Source organism: Onychostruthus taczanowskii, unplaced genomic scaffold (assembly GCF_017590055.1).
Source record: "Onychostruthus taczanowskii isolate IOZ18803 unplaced genomic scaffold, ASM1759005v1 scaffold96, whole genome shotgun sequence".
Classification (NCBI taxonomy): domain Eukaryota; kingdom Metazoa; phylum Chordata; class Aves; order Passeriformes; family Passeridae; genus Onychostruthus; species Onychostruthus taczanowskii.
Window position 1 is genome coordinate 2,513,256 of NW_024507657.1, and position 17,229 is coordinate 2,530,484.

General features: G+C 40.2%; 1 protein-coding gene across 1 annotated transcript; it reads left to right on the plus strand.

The window, feature by feature from the left end:
* Window positions 1–513: 513 nt before the first annotated feature.
* On the plus strand, window positions 514–17,111 carry HEXB (hexosaminidase subunit beta). The gene is made up of 14 exons (XM_041426958.1): window positions 514–847; window positions 941–1,095; window positions 4,413–4,478; window positions 5,248–5,294; window positions 5,500–5,610; window positions 8,147–8,248; window positions 9,783–9,912; window positions 10,578–10,758; window positions 11,753–11,839; window positions 12,379–12,451; window positions 13,108–13,282; window positions 14,098–14,188; window positions 14,386–14,490; window positions 16,926–17,111. Exons 1-14 carry the CDS (start codon window positions 555–557, stop codon window positions 16,987–16,989), a joined length of 1,680 nt encoding a protein of 559 aa, XP_041282892.1. The 5' UTR covers window positions 514–554; the 3' UTR covers window positions 16,990–17,111.
* The last annotated feature ends 118 nt before the right edge of the window (window positions 17,112–17,229 follow it).

Genomic DNA, 17,229 nt, shown 5'->3' on the forward strand with positions numbered 1-17,229 from the left:
ACACCATGTGCCTGAAAACATTGTTCAAATGCCTCTTGAACTCTGTCAGGCTGGTGCTGTGACCACTTCCCTGGGGAGCCTATTCCAGTGCCCAGCCACCCCTGTGTGAAGAACCTTTTCCTGATAATAACGTGAACGTCTTGTAACTCAGCTGCATACTGTTACCTCAAATCCTGTCACCTGCTCCCCTGTTTTCCCTCACGAGGGTGCTGAAAACCACAATGAGGTCTCCCCTCAGTCTCCCACAGATTGAACTGACCAAGTGACCTCAGCCGGTCTTCATACATCTTCTCACGCGGACCCTTTCACCATCCTCGTGGCTCTCCTTTGGAACGCTAATAGTTAATAGGTTTTTTATGTGAGAAAACCCCTCAGAGGAGCATGAACTACGTACTTGCTCCAGCAAAGTACCCCTTGGGCCCCTTCGCCTGGAAGCCGCCGGGCGGGCGGTGCCGCGGGCGGGCACTGGGACTCCCGAGCCCGCCCCGTGGCGCCGGAGGCGGAGTCTGGCTGCCCTGCCAGTGGAACAGGCGGGCTGAGGCAGCTTCCCCAGTATGGGCAGAGCCATGGGGCTGGCTGGGCTCCTGCTGGGGCTCGTCATAGTCCCCGCCGTGCTGGTGAGCACCAACCTCCGCCACGGCACCCCGCGGACCGAGGCCGAGCCGGAGCCGTCCGGCTGGGAGCTGGCGGCAGACGCCGTCCCCGAGGACTCGCTGTGGCCGCTGCCGCAGTGGGTCCGCACGTATCCTCGCCAGCTGCAGCTAGCGCCCAGCCGCTTCCAGCTGGTGCATGGCACCGGCTCCTCGGCGGGGCCGGGCTGCGGGCTGCTGCAGGACGCCTTCCGCAGGTGAGCGGCGGTGGGGCCGGGGTGCTGCAGCGGCGGCCCGGGGACGGGAGCAGCCGCCTCAGGGCCCCGCTGGCTCCTCTAATTCCCCGGCAGGTACTATGAGTACATGTTCGGGCATTCCCGGCGGCGGACGTGGGGCAGGCCGCTGGCTGCCCGAGCGGAGCCCGAGCTGTTCCAGCTGCAGGTGGTGATCGAGGCGGGGGACCCTGGCTGTGACAGGCACCCGCACCTCGCCTCCAGCGAGGCCTGTGAGTACCCGCTCGGCGCGCTCCTCCTTCCCCGGCTTAGGCAGCACCGTTAGGCGCCTGTTTTCCTATCACGTGCCCCGTGTAGAAGTCAGCAGGTTTTGGGGTGGTTTCTTTAAGGAACTGGAGAGCACGGGCTCTCGGAAACCCACGAAGACATTTCACAACAGTGGCGACCAGAAGATAATGCTTGCTCTTGATACTATGAGAAATCTCAGCTCACAGTGAATCATGAAGCTTATCACGTGTCGCCTATGATTTTTGCAGTTGAGCTGTCATGCAGCTCACTTATCTGCTACTATCTTTTCTAGCAGCTGGCATTAGGAATCAGAGATACCATAGTGTGCAGTAGCCAGTTATCTTTGCCCAGAGATCTGTGCATAGTAAGGAGATGATCCCTTTCAGTACAGGGTATTTATTGAGTGAAGGCTGTTGCTGCTTACCATCTCCTAAGAAGTGACTGCATTTAAATTGAAGCTACTTACACTGAGATATGTACATGGTATTTCCTGTTTTTCCAGGAAAACCAGAAAGTGTTTGTTGAACTTGTTATTCATCTTGCAGTCCTATAAATCTACTTACTTTCTATCTGTAGATACAAGAAAGGATTTAAAAACATGATGTTTGTATTGGACTTATTTTTCTATGCTTTTTTAGTTCTGTGACTAAAGTTCAGAGTGGAGAAGTACTCTTAAGTATTAAAGTACTAATCGCCAGAGAATTTCCTTAACAGAAATAAGACTGTGCAATAATATTTCTTTCTGTCTGGGCAGGCTAACACAAAAATCCACATGTTCAGTTAGTGTAGACCTGTTCTGAGATAATCTTCTGTTGTTTGGTTTCCAGGATACAGATCCCTAGAAAAAAGATCCTTTTAATCTCAAGTCATACATCTGCAGCAGGATTGATTCCACCTGACTTGTGACAGAATGTACTGATATTAAATTTACTCAGTCCTTTTGGGACTTACAGCCATTTGGTTTTTATGCACAAGCTTATAATACATTTCAATGGAAATGAAATATCACAGCAAAAATGCTAACGCTCTTGACATTGTTCTGCCAGTCAGGTTATTGTGTTGCTTTATTATTATTTGAACTTATTTGTGAACTTAAGATTTTAATCAAAGCTGGTTCTTGTTTTATGTCATGGAATCTTTCAGACCATGTGATTTTTAGGTTGCATTCTTTAGAGCAGGCAGTTTTTTCCTTCTGCTTTAAGAAATAAGTTTTCTGTTACAAATAACGTGTTTTCTTCATATAATAAGCTGAGCATTCCAGGCTTCAATAAGTTTTAATTTTCTGGTTTTTAATGAGCTATGTTTTTAAGGGTTCAGATTCTGAAAAATGCTGTTATGGGTGACTTGCTGTTTGGGTGGTCTGGCTTGTTAATAAAGAGAGTATGGACCAGTCAGTGACTGTCCTGTGGCAAGAGTATTGGATATGTGATCAAAGTACAGGTTATCTGCCCTCCTGCCTGTTGACTTCTTGCCTGTTTTTGTAAAGTGTTTAAGCAGCTTATTATAAAACTGCCCAAGTTCATTTTAAGGTATCAGGAAAAAAAAAAAATCTAAAACCCAAATAAACTTTCTGCTGTGTTGGAAATAAATCTTTGACAGTTTATCACATTTTCCCTACAGTTTACCTGCGGAGATTGCAGTAGCCTTCTAAGTTTTTTTTCTTACTCCAAACACCCAGTATGTGTAATCAGTTCTTAGGTTAACATGGACGCTTGCGATACTTTCTTCATGTCACTAAATGGCTTTTCTCTGGTAGTTTAGATAAATGTTTGAACTGTGTAAATTGTAGCCAACCATTCTTTCATACTGACACGTATCACGTAAGTCATTGTACAGTAATTCAACCTTTTGGTTTTTTTCCCTGCTTTTTCAGATGTGCAATTATAGCTTTGATGTTTGAAAAATAATATAAATCTACAGTTGTTGTATATTTTTATGCATATATATGTATGTGATTTTAAAAAATACTTAAAATATATTTGTTTGTTCTCTAAAATTTACTGAATCACCTTAAATTCAAAATTATTTTAGCTTTTTTTTTTCACTACTACTGTACTGTACTCCAGTACTCAAGGGATGATTGTTACGGATTCCTTCAGGTACCATTCTTTATTTTACTTACTATACTTCATCTTACTGCCCCCATAGTGGTGCTCAGATCAGGAGGGTGACCTGGCATCCTGTAGGTGCATCAGGCCCAGCATGGCCAGCCAGGCAGGGGGGGGGATTGTCCTGCTCTGCTCTGCACTGGAGCAGCCTCACGTCAAGTGCTGGGGGCAGCTCTGGGTGCCACAGTGTAAGTGAGATACACAACCATTGGAGAGTGTCCAAAGGAGCGCTACAAAGAATGTGAGGGGCCTTGAGAGGAATCCCTATGACGAGCAGCTGAGGTCACTTGATCTGTTCAGCCTGGAGGACACTGAGGCACCACTCACTGAGGTCCTCACAAGGGGAAGCTGAGGGGCAGGTCCTGACCTCTTCACTCTCATGACCAGTGACAGGACTTGAGGTAACAGCACAAAGCTGAGTAGAGGAGGTTTAGGCTGGATATCAGGAAAAGGTTTCTTCCTCTAGGCTGTGGCTGGACACTGGAACAGGCTCCCCAGGGAAGTGATCACTGCACCAAGCCTGAAAGATTTTAGGAGGCATTTGAGCAATGCATTTAGGCACATGGTGTGTTTCCTGAGGGTGTCCTGTGCATGGCCAGAAGTTGGACTTGATGATCCTTATGTATCCGTTCCAACTCAGCGTATTCTGTGAATCTGTATTTTGATTAGTAATTTTTTTTTGAGTAAGACCTTAATAGTAAGCACCTGACAATATTATATGACAACTTACATCTTTAAAAAAAAATAAATGTAACCATAACCGTAAACATATAAAAGGAAGGTAAAAGGAGAAGTAAACTTTTCATAATCATGACAAGTTTGGCTTAGCCACCCAACCTTTATCACATATGTCTTAAATGCAAAAATATAGTGTGTTACGTTTTGAGTCAGTTGGGTTAAACTTTGCTGGAATTTTGGCTCATGTACAATATTTTAGCATTGCCCTTACTAAGCACCTTACTTCTTTTATCTTCTTTCTGATGAGCTGTTGACTCTCCAAACAGTTGTTTGCTTTATATTAGGAAAACAAGATTGAAAATAATTACATACTATCACCATTAAAAGCAGGATTGGTTGGAATTTAATGCTCAAAAGGAGATGTGACACTTGAAGAATCTTTTATAATACCTTTTGGCATGTTCTTGCAATTCATTCTTTTTTAAAGAGTAAGCATTTTCTCTTTTTTTCTTTAGACCATTTAACTATAACTGAACCTGTGGCTATACTGAAAGCTTCTGAGGTATGGGGTGCTTTAAGAGGTAAGCTGATGCTTTTCACATTGAGCCATTTTTTTAAGGCTTATACAAACTTCATGGCAGACAAAGAACCAGCTAACCACAGAGCCTTGCCCTCATTCTGTACTTCATTGGAACTAAGCTTAGTCGGGCCATAAGGATACACGGATCAGTTAGATCCTTGGTCCAGATGCTCAGCATCTCAGATCCAGTGGCACACTCTGAGTACATGCTTGCTATGCCTGAAATAAGCCAGGCCAAGCAAAAAGCTTTCTAAACTACAGTGTGAACAGATTATTTTCTGACTGCACCTAGAAAGTGGACATGCTGAACGCATCATAAAGAATAATAATCCTGACGTTTCAGTCTGCTGTTCTTACTGAATGTTAAGCTTATATGTCAGTTACCTATAAATCAACAGATTTTTCATGCTGAATTAGAAATTTCGCAGTTCCAGAAAGTACAGGAATAGATGGACAACAAGACCAGAGATTCCCACCTTACTCTCAGTGACTTTCTTACTGTTTGGGGATTAATTTGCTACAGCTGAGCAGTAGCACAGGTATTCAGTATCTGTGCATAATAGAGAATTTGAATGGCTCTCTCCAGAATTTTTTAAATTGTGATGTTTGAGCAATTAAGGGAACTGTGCTAATGAGAAAGAAATTCAGCTATAAAGCATTCTTTCTAGCTACACAAATGTCTGTAAATAGTTGTGGTGCTGTTCATAACTAAAATTTTAAGGGCAAGTACTGGGCTGTAATTGAGATATCTTTCTTGGATATTTTTCCAGGTTTGGAAACCTTCAGCCAATTGGTTCATGAAGATGACTATGGAAGTGTAAGTATGGCTGTTAGTTAAATCCACTGTATTGGTAACTGGGTGCTTCTCTAGACAGGGCAGATCTACCAGTTTCATTCAGCAACATTTCAGTTTGTTACATATTTCCAAGAACAATTTTCTGAAAAAGAAAAAGTATTTCCTGTTTGAAATTATGAATATGAAATTAATATGAAATTCTGATTTTTAAATTTTGTTCTCATAGTTTCTTGTCAATGAATCTGAAATCAGTGACTTCCCAAGATTTGCTCATAGAGGAGTCTTATTAGATACTTCAAGGCATTATTTACCATTGAAATCCATTCTTACAAACCTGGTAAGTAGGTAGTTTAATATCATTAATAATGAAGGCTTTTTGTTGTGTTTTGGCTCCTGAAGCAGGTAGCAACTGGAGATGGTATGAAAGAAGAACCCGTCTCTTCTGTCTGACTTTAAAAGGTCAGAGTGAACTTTGCTAAGTAAAGGTCTGAATGTAGACTGGAGAGGAGTCAAGTGGGCAGACACAGTGATTATTGAATCTCCAAAGGGGAGTGGTGTTTGTGGTACCTTGGTTTCTCTGTATTTTCTGATGCCTAAATCAGCTCATGCATTATTTCTTGGAAGCATGTTTTGAGACGTCTGACTGTCGTCAAGCAATACAAGGCATACCTTGCAAATTCTAGCTTCAATGCTAGTGATTTCAGGAGAACTCCAGTCTTTTGGAGCAGACTTTGGTAGTCCAGCAGCAGGCTTAGGTAGTTCTTCCTTAGGCTGCTAAGTGCAAGCCGGTAATTAAGTATTACAGAGCCAGGGAGGAAATTCAAAATGTTAATGGGAAGCTACTGAATAATAAGCCCAGACTAACCAATAAAAGCAAACAAAACTTCCTCCAAAAAGTGTAAGCAGGCACATTAAGAATTAATGTGCTCCAGCCCTGATGGAAAGGTGATGTATTTGTATAAGCTTAGCAGCCAAAGATGGGGTTTTTTGCACCTTTTTTTTTTGTTTTGTTTTGTTGTTGTTGTTGAAGTCCATGTAGAAGGGATTATTTGTTGAAGTGGAGGAACAGGCAGTTTCCCATCTTGTCTCTGTCTTGCTTCTCCAAGGTGAAATAATACCCAAAATTGCCCCTCCTTATTGTGGAACTTTGAAAAATAGGTATAGGATAGGTAGAAAGAGTGCAGATAAACAGTCTTTAATTTTTGAGGTCATCCTTGAACTGTGCTCAGAACTTGTCCTTTAGGTATTTACTACTTGTTTTAGCATTCAAGGTGAATGCTTGTTCAGCAAGTAATGCTTGTGTAGTGTTACATTTGCGACAGAGGGTGCTTCAAAGCCTCATATGTGGCAATATTTTTTGTCTTGTCTAAAAGAGATGTCCAAAGAGACTTGCATTTCTAACTATCTTTGTGTTTCTGTAACTGCTGCTATTCTGCATTCTTTCCTTAAATTGCATGTCTGTCTCTAATACATTATCATGTAGAGCTACATTTCATGATGTCTGCTGGTTTAAGAATAAGTATGCTTTTTTTCCCACCTCTGTGCCTTCTTGAATCCCAACTAATAAAAAGCATCTGTAATCTCTTCTCTGACGTGTGGCGATTAGATACTTAGGGCAGCAGTTCAGGTAGATTTATCCTGAAAATACAGCACAGTTTGTGTTCAACTACTGTGCTGTATTTCCAGGAACAGCATTGTTCTTGAGGAAGGAGTAGGTGAATTGAAGGTCCAGAGATGTAATTTGCTATGTTGAAGGATGGCATTAGTTAGAAGTGCATGAAGACATGGCAATTAAAACTTCTGCAGTGTAATGAAACAGATGAAATAAATCTAGGAAATGGATAAGATATAAACCTTCCTTTGTATTTGGTGGGAGTTCCTGAAGAGATTTTATCACCTCTTTAAATAAACCTAGGTGAAAAAATAATGGGAGGAATGGGTGGGAAAAACAGTTGTATTGTGGCAAGGGATTGGGAGCAGCTGTGTTGCTGTCAGTCATAAATGATGTAAACACTTACTTGGTCTGCTCACAGCACACCCTTCTAGCGACTAACGAACCAGCATAACTCAAGGTATGTGTGCAACTGTCCAACTGGAGTCAAAATTCTAAAATAAGTGTGTTAATATTGATCTTGCTCGTCTTCAAGATGAAAAAAAGGGAAGTACTGACACTGTTATCAATGAAAACATAAAAGAAACTGTCTTTTGCAGGGAAAACAGTTTATCTTGCATGCATTTGAAATGGATTCTGCAGAAGTCACTAGTGAGGAGGGATGTACTATGTAGTAGGAAACTCTCATGCTGTTCTGTTTTCAAGTCCAAGGTATTTAGTTATAAAAGTGTAGGCTTTTCTGTAAGCTGGAAATAGTTGATGGTGCATAGAGAATTACCCACAGAACCATCTGTGTTGGAAGGGACCCAGAAGGATCATCAAGCCCAACTTTTAAATGAATGGTCCATATGGGGGGTCAAGCCTGCAACGTTGGTGTTAGTAGCACTTGAGTTAATCTCAGGGTATGTGTTGTGAAGTGGAAGAAATTAATAAATGTTCATAGCAGTTCATATTACACAGGCTGGTAGAGTGGGGGTCAAATTAAGAGTTTGTTAACAGCAGTGGTGAAAATAGATTGCAGAGGCGTGGAGCAGTAGGTGTATGTGCTTCTAGGATTTAGTGAAACATAGAATGCTTTTTTGGTTTGTTGTGGGGGGTTGGTGGGTTTTGGCTGGTTTTTGAGTGGTTTGGTTGAAGTTTTCTTCTTTTTTAGTTGTTGCTCTAGGCATCTGGGATATGCTGGGACAAGACCACTTTTTTTGCACAGATTTTCTATGAGAATGAGGTGTTTAACTAGACTTTGTTGCATTATTTGTTACAGGATGCCATGGCTTTTAATAAGTTCAATGTTCTCCACTGGCATATAGTAGATGATCAGTCCTTCCCTTACCAGAGCATTTATTTCCCTGAATTGAGTGATAAGGTGAGTGAATATCATTGGAACAGGGTAGAAGTGCAGAAATCTGGCACATATTTAATGAAAATAACATGCAGAGTTAACCAATACTTGAGGACTTCTGGCTGATTGTGAAAACAGTACCATGGGACCAGTAATCAGCAAGTCCATATTTAGGATCCTGCGTGAGTTCCTATGCGGACCATTTTTACGTCTTCTTTTGGATACATCATGGTAAATGACTACCTTTACTCTTCTGTGCAACCTTTCTGAATGATCCTCAGTGTTTACAGGCCTTCAAACACTAATGGTATGCAGATAAGTAGTGAACACTGCTTGGATTTCTGTTGCTGGGTTTCTTTAACTGGTTGACTTCTGCCACTCAAACAAATGTAAGAGATTTTCCTGCCAGCTTTTAGCACCTCTGCAATAGTAATATTATCCTTACAAAACACACCATGTCTGTAAGAGATCCAAAAGTGCAAGGTTGTTTACTGAAGCAAATACAGTGGAATGTGTCTCTTTATTTCAGACACATAGTAGGCTTTGTTACGTTAGTGAAAGCCACCATGAGGTTCTTGCTCAGTCACTGTACAGTAGGAGCCAAATCAAATGTAGTAAAGAATAGTTAAGTAGACTAAGCCTAAGTACAAGATTTGTGATTCTATTTTAAAATGCTTGCTAGAATCTGATCCTCATGAAAATTCTGTTGGCAGTGCTAGAGCAGATGCTGTGAAGAATTTTATAATTCAAAAATTGTAGATGTTACATGGTGCAGTCAGATGATTTTTTTGTGGTAAAAGCAAACTAGTAGAGTTCTGTCATATATCCCACTGACAGCTAGAGAGAGGGAGATTGTCTTTGACTCAACAAGCTTCTCTTAGAAAGGCTTCTTGTCTGCTGTTTCCTTTTTTGAGTAACTTAGCTGTGGAATCAATTTTAGGATAAGCAGAAGCTTAAGGTGCTATTTATCATGAAGAACATCTTTGGCAAGCATCTGTTTCACCAAACTGTAGTAACCTGGGTCATTGTCGCATTTGTTGGCTGTGTGGGAGTGGAATTACACTCAAATTTAGTGTCACAAAAGAAGCACGTCCTGATGCTAGCTAAATTAGTCACGCACAAAACGGAGAAGAAGAGATGCTGGAAGTTCTTTCTGACTTGGCAGAATTTTTCCATTAGTCTTGTATGTTACGTAGTAAGGGCCCTACATTTCAGAGCTAATGGGCAAAAATAACATGCCTCTGTACAGACGAATTGAAAACTGTATCTTTAAAAATTCTGAAGGAGAAGAAACTAGCTCTTCTGTGTTCTTCAGTAACTGCAAGCTAAGGCGAAAGGAAGGTCTCCTTAAGACGATCACTCTCAGTGTTGTGAGTTTGTTGTTTTGGTGGGGTTTTTTCTTCTCCACAAGTTAAGTGAAAAGTTATGTCTGTGCAGTTGCTAAACCACAGCCAACTTGTAAAACTGCCCTCCAGTCTACTGGAGTTTAAAATACTTCCGTCCAAATTTTGTGATCTGCTGGTATAACGTGTTGTCTCTAAATGTGAATATTTTACAGGGGGCATACTCCTCTAATCTCATCTATACTCCTGCTGATGTCCGTCTGGTGATTGAGTATGCCCGGTTAAGAGGCATCAGAGTTATACCAGAGTTTGATACACCAGGACACACGCAGTCTTGGGGAAAAGGTATGCTCAAGAAAGTATTAATTGTTAAGAAACTGTGGTAAGTAGTAGCAAACAAATTAATTTTTTAAGAACTAACCAATAAAGTACTTTGGAAGGCCCTTGATAAGAGGTAAAGAAAAGGCATTAAGTGATGCCATGACCGTTACAGGTTACAGGAAATAAAATGAATGAAGAAACATGTTCTATGCTAGGTATGTGTGCAAGGGTACAGATACGTTATGCTTTAGACATCATTCTGCCTTGAGCTATGTACCTGACTTAGGTGTTAAAAACCCAGAGTAATAAAAAGAGAAAATAACTGTCCAAAGCATACTCATTATGTTTGCCTTTCTTCTAACTGGCTTCCTTCTGATACTCATTAAAGCTGCTTCTTTTGTTCAAGTAGTTATCCAATTGCTGGTTTTCCAGGTATTGTGACATGTTACATATGTTAGATTGTATTAAATCATAGATGTGAAAGTCAGAGTCCTGATAGCCAGTTAAGAGTTCTTCAACCTTTTACAAGTTATCTTATTTCATCCTGCCTCTATTTGATTATATTTAAAATAGGTGAGCAGTTAGGTCATGAATATTTACCTTTTTAATATGGCTAACTGCTTCTTCCTGCTAGCAAAGTTAGCATAGCAACATGAAACTGAGTATCATCTATTAATTGTTTTTATTAGGTCAAAAAGATCTTCTCACTCCGTGTTACAATGGAGGACAGCCAACTGGGTCTTTTGGACCTGTAAATCCTGTTTGGAATACAACTTACGACTTCATGACTAAGTTCTTTAAGGAGATCAGCAGTGTATTTCCAGATGAATTCATTCATTTGGGAGGAGATGAAGTGGACTTCAGTTGTTGGTATGATGATAATTCCAGGAACAAATACCTAGTGCCTCCTAAAACTGTCCACCTGCATCAGTTATGGAACTCAGCTGCATAAGATAGTTTTCACTGCATAACCAGAAGATCGCCACTCCTACCTCTGTAACAACTTACAGGCAGATAATTTGTGATCCTCAAAAAGCAACTGATGTGCAGAATTTTGCTTTGACTTGTAGTTTCATAAATGTTCAGGTATTCTAAATTATTTCTTTATGAAAACTACCCTGGCAGGACAGAGGACTATTATGTTAGAAAAGTACTAGATAAGAAAATTAACATTTAAATGGTTTGTGTTAAAGTAGATGTTTACAGCCCACCAGAAAATCGGGTAACAGTAAGAATTACCAAACAGATTCATATGTGTTTGTATTAGAAGTACAGCATGTATTAATAGTGCTCTTAATTCTGTTGTGGGTGTTAAATATTTTCGAGTCTTTCTTCTGAAGAAACTAACTAATACTAGAGGATTTGGAGCATTCTGATGAGTATTCAAAGTGTTTCTACATTCTCTTTAAAGATCAAATCCAAACACTTAGGACATGATTTAATTTTCATAGAGGGGAAAACTTCTGGCAAATGCTGTAGCGCAGATATGTTGGTTTGCTTTTTGTGGTAGAAACACAAAATTGTTGAGTTCTCAGACTGCTGATAACCTTGGCACAAAGTGGCTGAGATGCTAGGAACCCCAAAGCTCTTAGGAGGCAGCCTGCCAGAGACTGCTTCAGAACAGGGACTCCATCAGATTTAGCAGAGATTAGGTCTGTTGGCTTTATTTCAAATCGGGATGAAACTCTTTCAAAATATCTAAGTCATGTTAACCTACTGCTTCTGCTCTGCAATGTGTTCCAGGCTGTGGCATGCTAAGGCATCAGTTAGTGTGCTGTGCATAGGTAGAAATGATTGGGAAATCTGGTTTAAAACGTAACAAGAATAATATTTTTTTAAACTTCTTCTCTTGTTGTTATTTAAGGAAATCTAACCCTGAGGTGAAAGAGTTCATGAAGAAGCAAGGTTTTGGCACTGACTATGCTAAACTGGAATCTTACTATGTTCAGAAGTATGTTGATTTTTTAATTCTTGCTCAGTTTTTCACAGCCATTTTTTGAGGGTGGCATTGAGGTGCTGATATGGAAGCTGACTTAGTATATACATTATTTTGAAAAATTGCCACATATTTGGAACTATCCACTTTATTTTAAACTACCAGGTCTGAAGTCCATGGCTTTAAAATGTTGGACACGGCATGGATATGTAAGCTAGTTTTACACACACTGTGAATGTGTTGGGTATCTTAAACTAATATCTGCAGTACTGTTAGCACAAGGGTGGGGAGGAAGCTTTTGCAGACATTTCTTTCTCTCCTTAAAAAACACGGACTTAGTCACCCTGTATGAGTTGCTGGGTTGTGTTAATGCATGTGCCCATTGTTCTACATGGTTGAACATGCTCTGCAAGCATGGTTCCGAAACCAGATCAACCTGCTTTTTCTTGGTCCCCTCTGCAGTGGTGGGAAAGGTCTGATATGCCTTGGGGTAGAAAATACTGCTACTTTATCTCATTGAAGTTCACAAACCTGATCTTATTTCTAAATTCTAGCATTTTAGACATTGTTTCCTCCTACAACAAAGGACAAATGGTCTGGCAAGAAGTGTTTGATCACAAAGCGCAAGTAAGATGGGAAAATTAGTAAGGTACTCTTGCATAACACCACAACATTGTGTGAGGCTTCCAGAGCAGACTATTAAGTAAATCTGGCTTTGTCTCTTAAGAGTTAAAGCAAAGTCTGCTGATGTTAGCAAATCTCTCCAGCTGTGGGTAATTTCAATCCCTTGAAATTATCATTTGTTGAATATGTAATAGGCGAAACAGGAACACCAGCACTGAAATGCTTTTTAAAGGTGAACAGAGTTAATATAACAGCTTCAAAACATCAGATTAAAGGGTGGGAAATTTTCTATGAGTTTTCTGAGGGTTTTTTTTGTCTTACTTAACTATGTGTCTGGTCTAGTAACACCAAATGATCAGCACTTAAGAGCTGGTAAGATACGGGGTGCATGTAGGAATCTTCTTAAAGCATTAACTGTCTATAGCATAACCTAGGCTTCACTGTAGCTGAGTGTTTAAAACCAGCAAAAAGCTGATCAGCTTTAGACTGCAGAGGTGGGGAGGGGAGGGATGACAAAAGGTAGTTTCCTAAATGTTCCTATTCAAAACAAAATAGAGAGTTTTGCAATTCATGATCCTTTTCCTTGGTAACAGCAATTAGGATTGCCATTAGTAGTTTTGGGTTAAGTTGGTTAGTTTGTTTGTCTTTTCCTCTTTTAGCTGAAACCGGACACCGTAGTTCAGGTGTGGATGGCAAATAACTATGCTCGTGAACTGAGCAGAGTCACAGGAGCTGGGTTCACTGCTGTCTTGTCAGCACCGTGGTACCTAGACTACATTAGTTATGGGCAAGACTGGAAGAAATACTACAGTGTTGAACCACTTAAATTCCCTGGTTTGTTACCTTTTTTATATGTGTGTTCTGTGCATGAAACTCCTTGGTTTGTAGTACATTGTAAATGGAAAGAACAGCGCTGTTTAGAGTGGCCATACCATCACTGTGATTACAGTATCATCAAAGGAATTATGGTCAGCTAGAACCCTGAAAAACTCTTTAAAAAAAAAAAAAAGGAACTTTTCACTTCTCACAGGGAAAGGTCTTACCTTCCTCAAGCGTCTGATACTGATGTTTTGTTAAGATAGAATGCTGGGCTAGATGGGCAGATGCTTTAGGAGCAGAGTTGTGCAAAATGGCTGTTTGTAGAAAGACGCTGAATTTATGTTGTCAAGCTTCTTGATTGTTAAACTAGTGTAGAAAAAGACATGTTCTCTACCTGTATCTAAAGTTGATACAAACATCTTGTGCTTTCCATGGGGCTTTCATTTTGTGTGAGGGACCTCTCAGACTCTCAGAGCTCATTAAGAATATTAAGAATACCTGACTAAGTAATTTTTTCAAGGAATGTTCTGCATGTGATAGAATGAACAGTTTCCATGAGATTTTAAATCTCAAAGGAATGTCAAAAAGCTGAGGAATCTATTCAGAGCGTAAAAGGTAAAATCCTTTCTGACAGAGCAGAGAAATTACTTCTCTGGGCAAATGGCTTGGTAGGTCTCCCATTTAGTAACAAGACTACCAAAATGTAAGTTAATGCTCAGGATAGCTCAGGTATTTTATATGAAAACAACTGAACATCAGTCCTATATAATTGTTGATCTATGCCCATCTTCTGGACAGAGAAGAATGCTGACTTTCTGGTTTGAATTCAGGATCTGACGAACAGAAGAAACTTTTAATAGGTGGAGAAGCTTGCTTGTGGGGGGAGTTCGTGGATGCAACTAACCTGACACCAAGATTATGGTATGGACTGCTTTATGATTAGATTTTTAAAAGCATTAATTATTCCCACAGGACTATGCTATTGTGCTGAACCTAAGCAGCTATGAAAAGTAATGATTCTTGGTATTGAAGTATTATATTAGACCTGGTATTAAAAAAAAAAGATCCATTGCTGGTTATAGACTGTACCTACTCTAAAACTTAGTATACCTTTATAGGCCTCGAGCAAGTGCTGTTGGGGAAAGACTCTGGAGCAGCAGCAATGTGACCAACTTGCAGGATGCCTACAAAAGGCTAACTAATCATCGATGCCGCATGCTCCGGTAAGATCTAGTAGCTACAGTGTACCTTGGTTTTCAGTTTTGTAACTAGTGGAATAAAGGTACAGGCATAGATTGCTGGCCTGGAGATGAAAGGAAGAGAGCTAGCAGTTTAACCTGACTGTAAATACAATCCCATTTGATTTTGTATCCACAGAGGAGGAAGACAGATGCATTAAGACAGGAGCTCTGGACAGTTTTGCAACTAAAATTTTCAGAACTCACTTTTTTCAGTGAAATACTAGGACTCTGCAGTGTTTCTCTTTCCTATAAAGGAAAAATTAACACCATGATTGACTTATTTCAGACAAAAAAAAAAGTCCAAGTTTGACTTCACTTTTGAAGTATACAGTCAGAGAGGTTGAACTACAGCAAGCATGAAACATAACATTTTATTTCTTTACAGAAGTTTATGACAACTCATTGAAAACTTCAACTCTGTGGTAGTAGTTCAAGGCAGATACAAATCAAATTTTGAAAGAACAGGATACAACAGCAGTTATAGTCAGCACTTGAAACTCAAGCTCTCTGCTCATGTTCATGAAGATGTCTTAGCATGATTATCTGTTGGAATCACTTTAGTTTAGAGTATATAGTGTATGTTTAGCTTACTGTCACTCTTTAATCAAGAGTGACTGAAGGACTGAAAAGTTTTGACTTGGCTGAGTTACTTCAAGCTGGCTTCAAATAATCATGTAGGAAAATAGCTGTATGTAAGTTGTGCTATCTATCTCCCTCTGTCATGAGAAAAACAGATACATTAAGAGTGAGTTGATAAATACATGTTAAAAACAATATTAAAGTGATTTCAAAACATGTCCTGTTACTTAGCAGGGTGGTGCATCTCTTGGTATGGCTCAGGAAAACACTGCTACAACTGAGCAGTTAAGTGTACAGTGGCTGTACCACTAGGATTAGGCTTTTACAGTGAACTAAGCTATGCTGTTCCTGGACCTTGTTGACTCCACTGCTGCAGCTGCATCTTCTCACTTAACACTGGTACTTGTATTGCTGTGCAGGGAGCTGGTCCAGATAACAGCAGCTGCTCTGGTAATGCTGGCATGAGAGATGCAGAATGCAGGGGCAGACTAAGGACTACTCCCTGTACTTGTTGCACATATTTAGCAACAGAGAGTAGTCGAAGGACAAACTGTTTTGCTGACTTAGGATGAACAATTCCTGTTAGAAAGTAACTACCTTAATAAAATTATACGTTGTCCTGAAAATGACTCTTTTTTATACAGGCTCTGAATGAGAAAAACACTAGAGAAACCATTCCCTTTCCACTGATGAAATGAAAATTCCATGGGGCTGCAGCTGTTGTTTCATGTATATGAAATACACAATAGCCTTCCTCAAAGAGTTCAGTATCAGGCTGTTGTAGTCTTAGCATGTACACAAGGACTATGCTCCTGCTAATGTTTTTATTCATTGCATATGCACAGACTATGGCAGTTGTAGGAGGACGGGCCTTTTCCAAGTGAACAAAAATCTCTGGCTTGCTCTGCAGCTGGTTACCAGGGAGCAAGGGGAAGGGGTAGGTAGCACACTGTAACAGCTAGATCCTGGTCACTGGAAGAACTCTACTGAAGATTGAGGCCACTGCTCTTGAAATAGTACTGTGAATGCAGTAGGTACTACGCAGATCCAAACTCAGCTTCTTCTAGGATACAGCAACCCAGATTGCAGAAAATGGTGATGGGAGGAAGGAAACAAGAAGATGGGCATATATTCCAGAGACCCAGACACCAAGCCTTGCCTTTGCTAAGAGTATGTCTTGCTTAGGGGCAGCAGTCCTTAAGCTGAGCTATTACTCAGTTTCTTCCACTGCACCACTAAACATTAGTAGCAATAGTAGCTATATTTTAAACATTTGAGAAATAGAATATTGTTTACAACTATTTTAATTCTGAAACATGTCTTTCGTACTATCTTACTGCACTATCACAATCCACAGAAGTTGGTTTGTTTTTAATGCCACATGAGAACAAAATAATTTATGATCGTGTAAGCTGAAAGAAACGACTCCTTCCCCCAAAATAATGAAAATTATGGAAATAGAGCTGCATATGAAGGAAACAGGCTGGGAGAGGGAAGATTGTGTAAATGTCAGTTGATTTATATTTGCCTTTCTTAGGAATTCTTTTCAATAAAAGCAATAGATTTTGCGGAACATCAAAAGAACTAGCCCCTGAATTTAAGCTTTTCAACGTGTCTGCTAATAGCCTGGTGCCTCTGATTGAAACAGAGGTTCAATCAAAAGTACAATCAAAGTAGAATAGGGCCCTTTTTCACTACCTAAATAGGCCATCTGTTGTTTTTTGGGAGTAGTTTTGTTTATATAGTTATTAAAATAGATTGCCAGTATCTCTCTTCCTGCCTATACAAGCAGCCAGTTGTTTGATTATAGTCATACCCATTCCACTTTATTTTAACAGCCGTGGCATAGCGGCCGAACCAGTGTTTGTTGGATACTGTGCCCATGAAGCAAGAGGGCCATAACTGCTGCAAAGACTTCTTGTCAACAGCCTGAAGTGCCTCGGGGATATGAATACGTATGTGTGGTTTCGTATCTGAATCAAGACTTGAAATTTTCACTTTTAAAATAAAATTATTTGACAGCCGTGTTAGAGTAAAAATTATCATTTTTAATCTTTCAAAAGCAGAGATTCTTCACTGTGAAATCGTGAAACTTGATACCATAGAGGTACTAATTCCATACACTTTAAGGCTGAAGAAAAT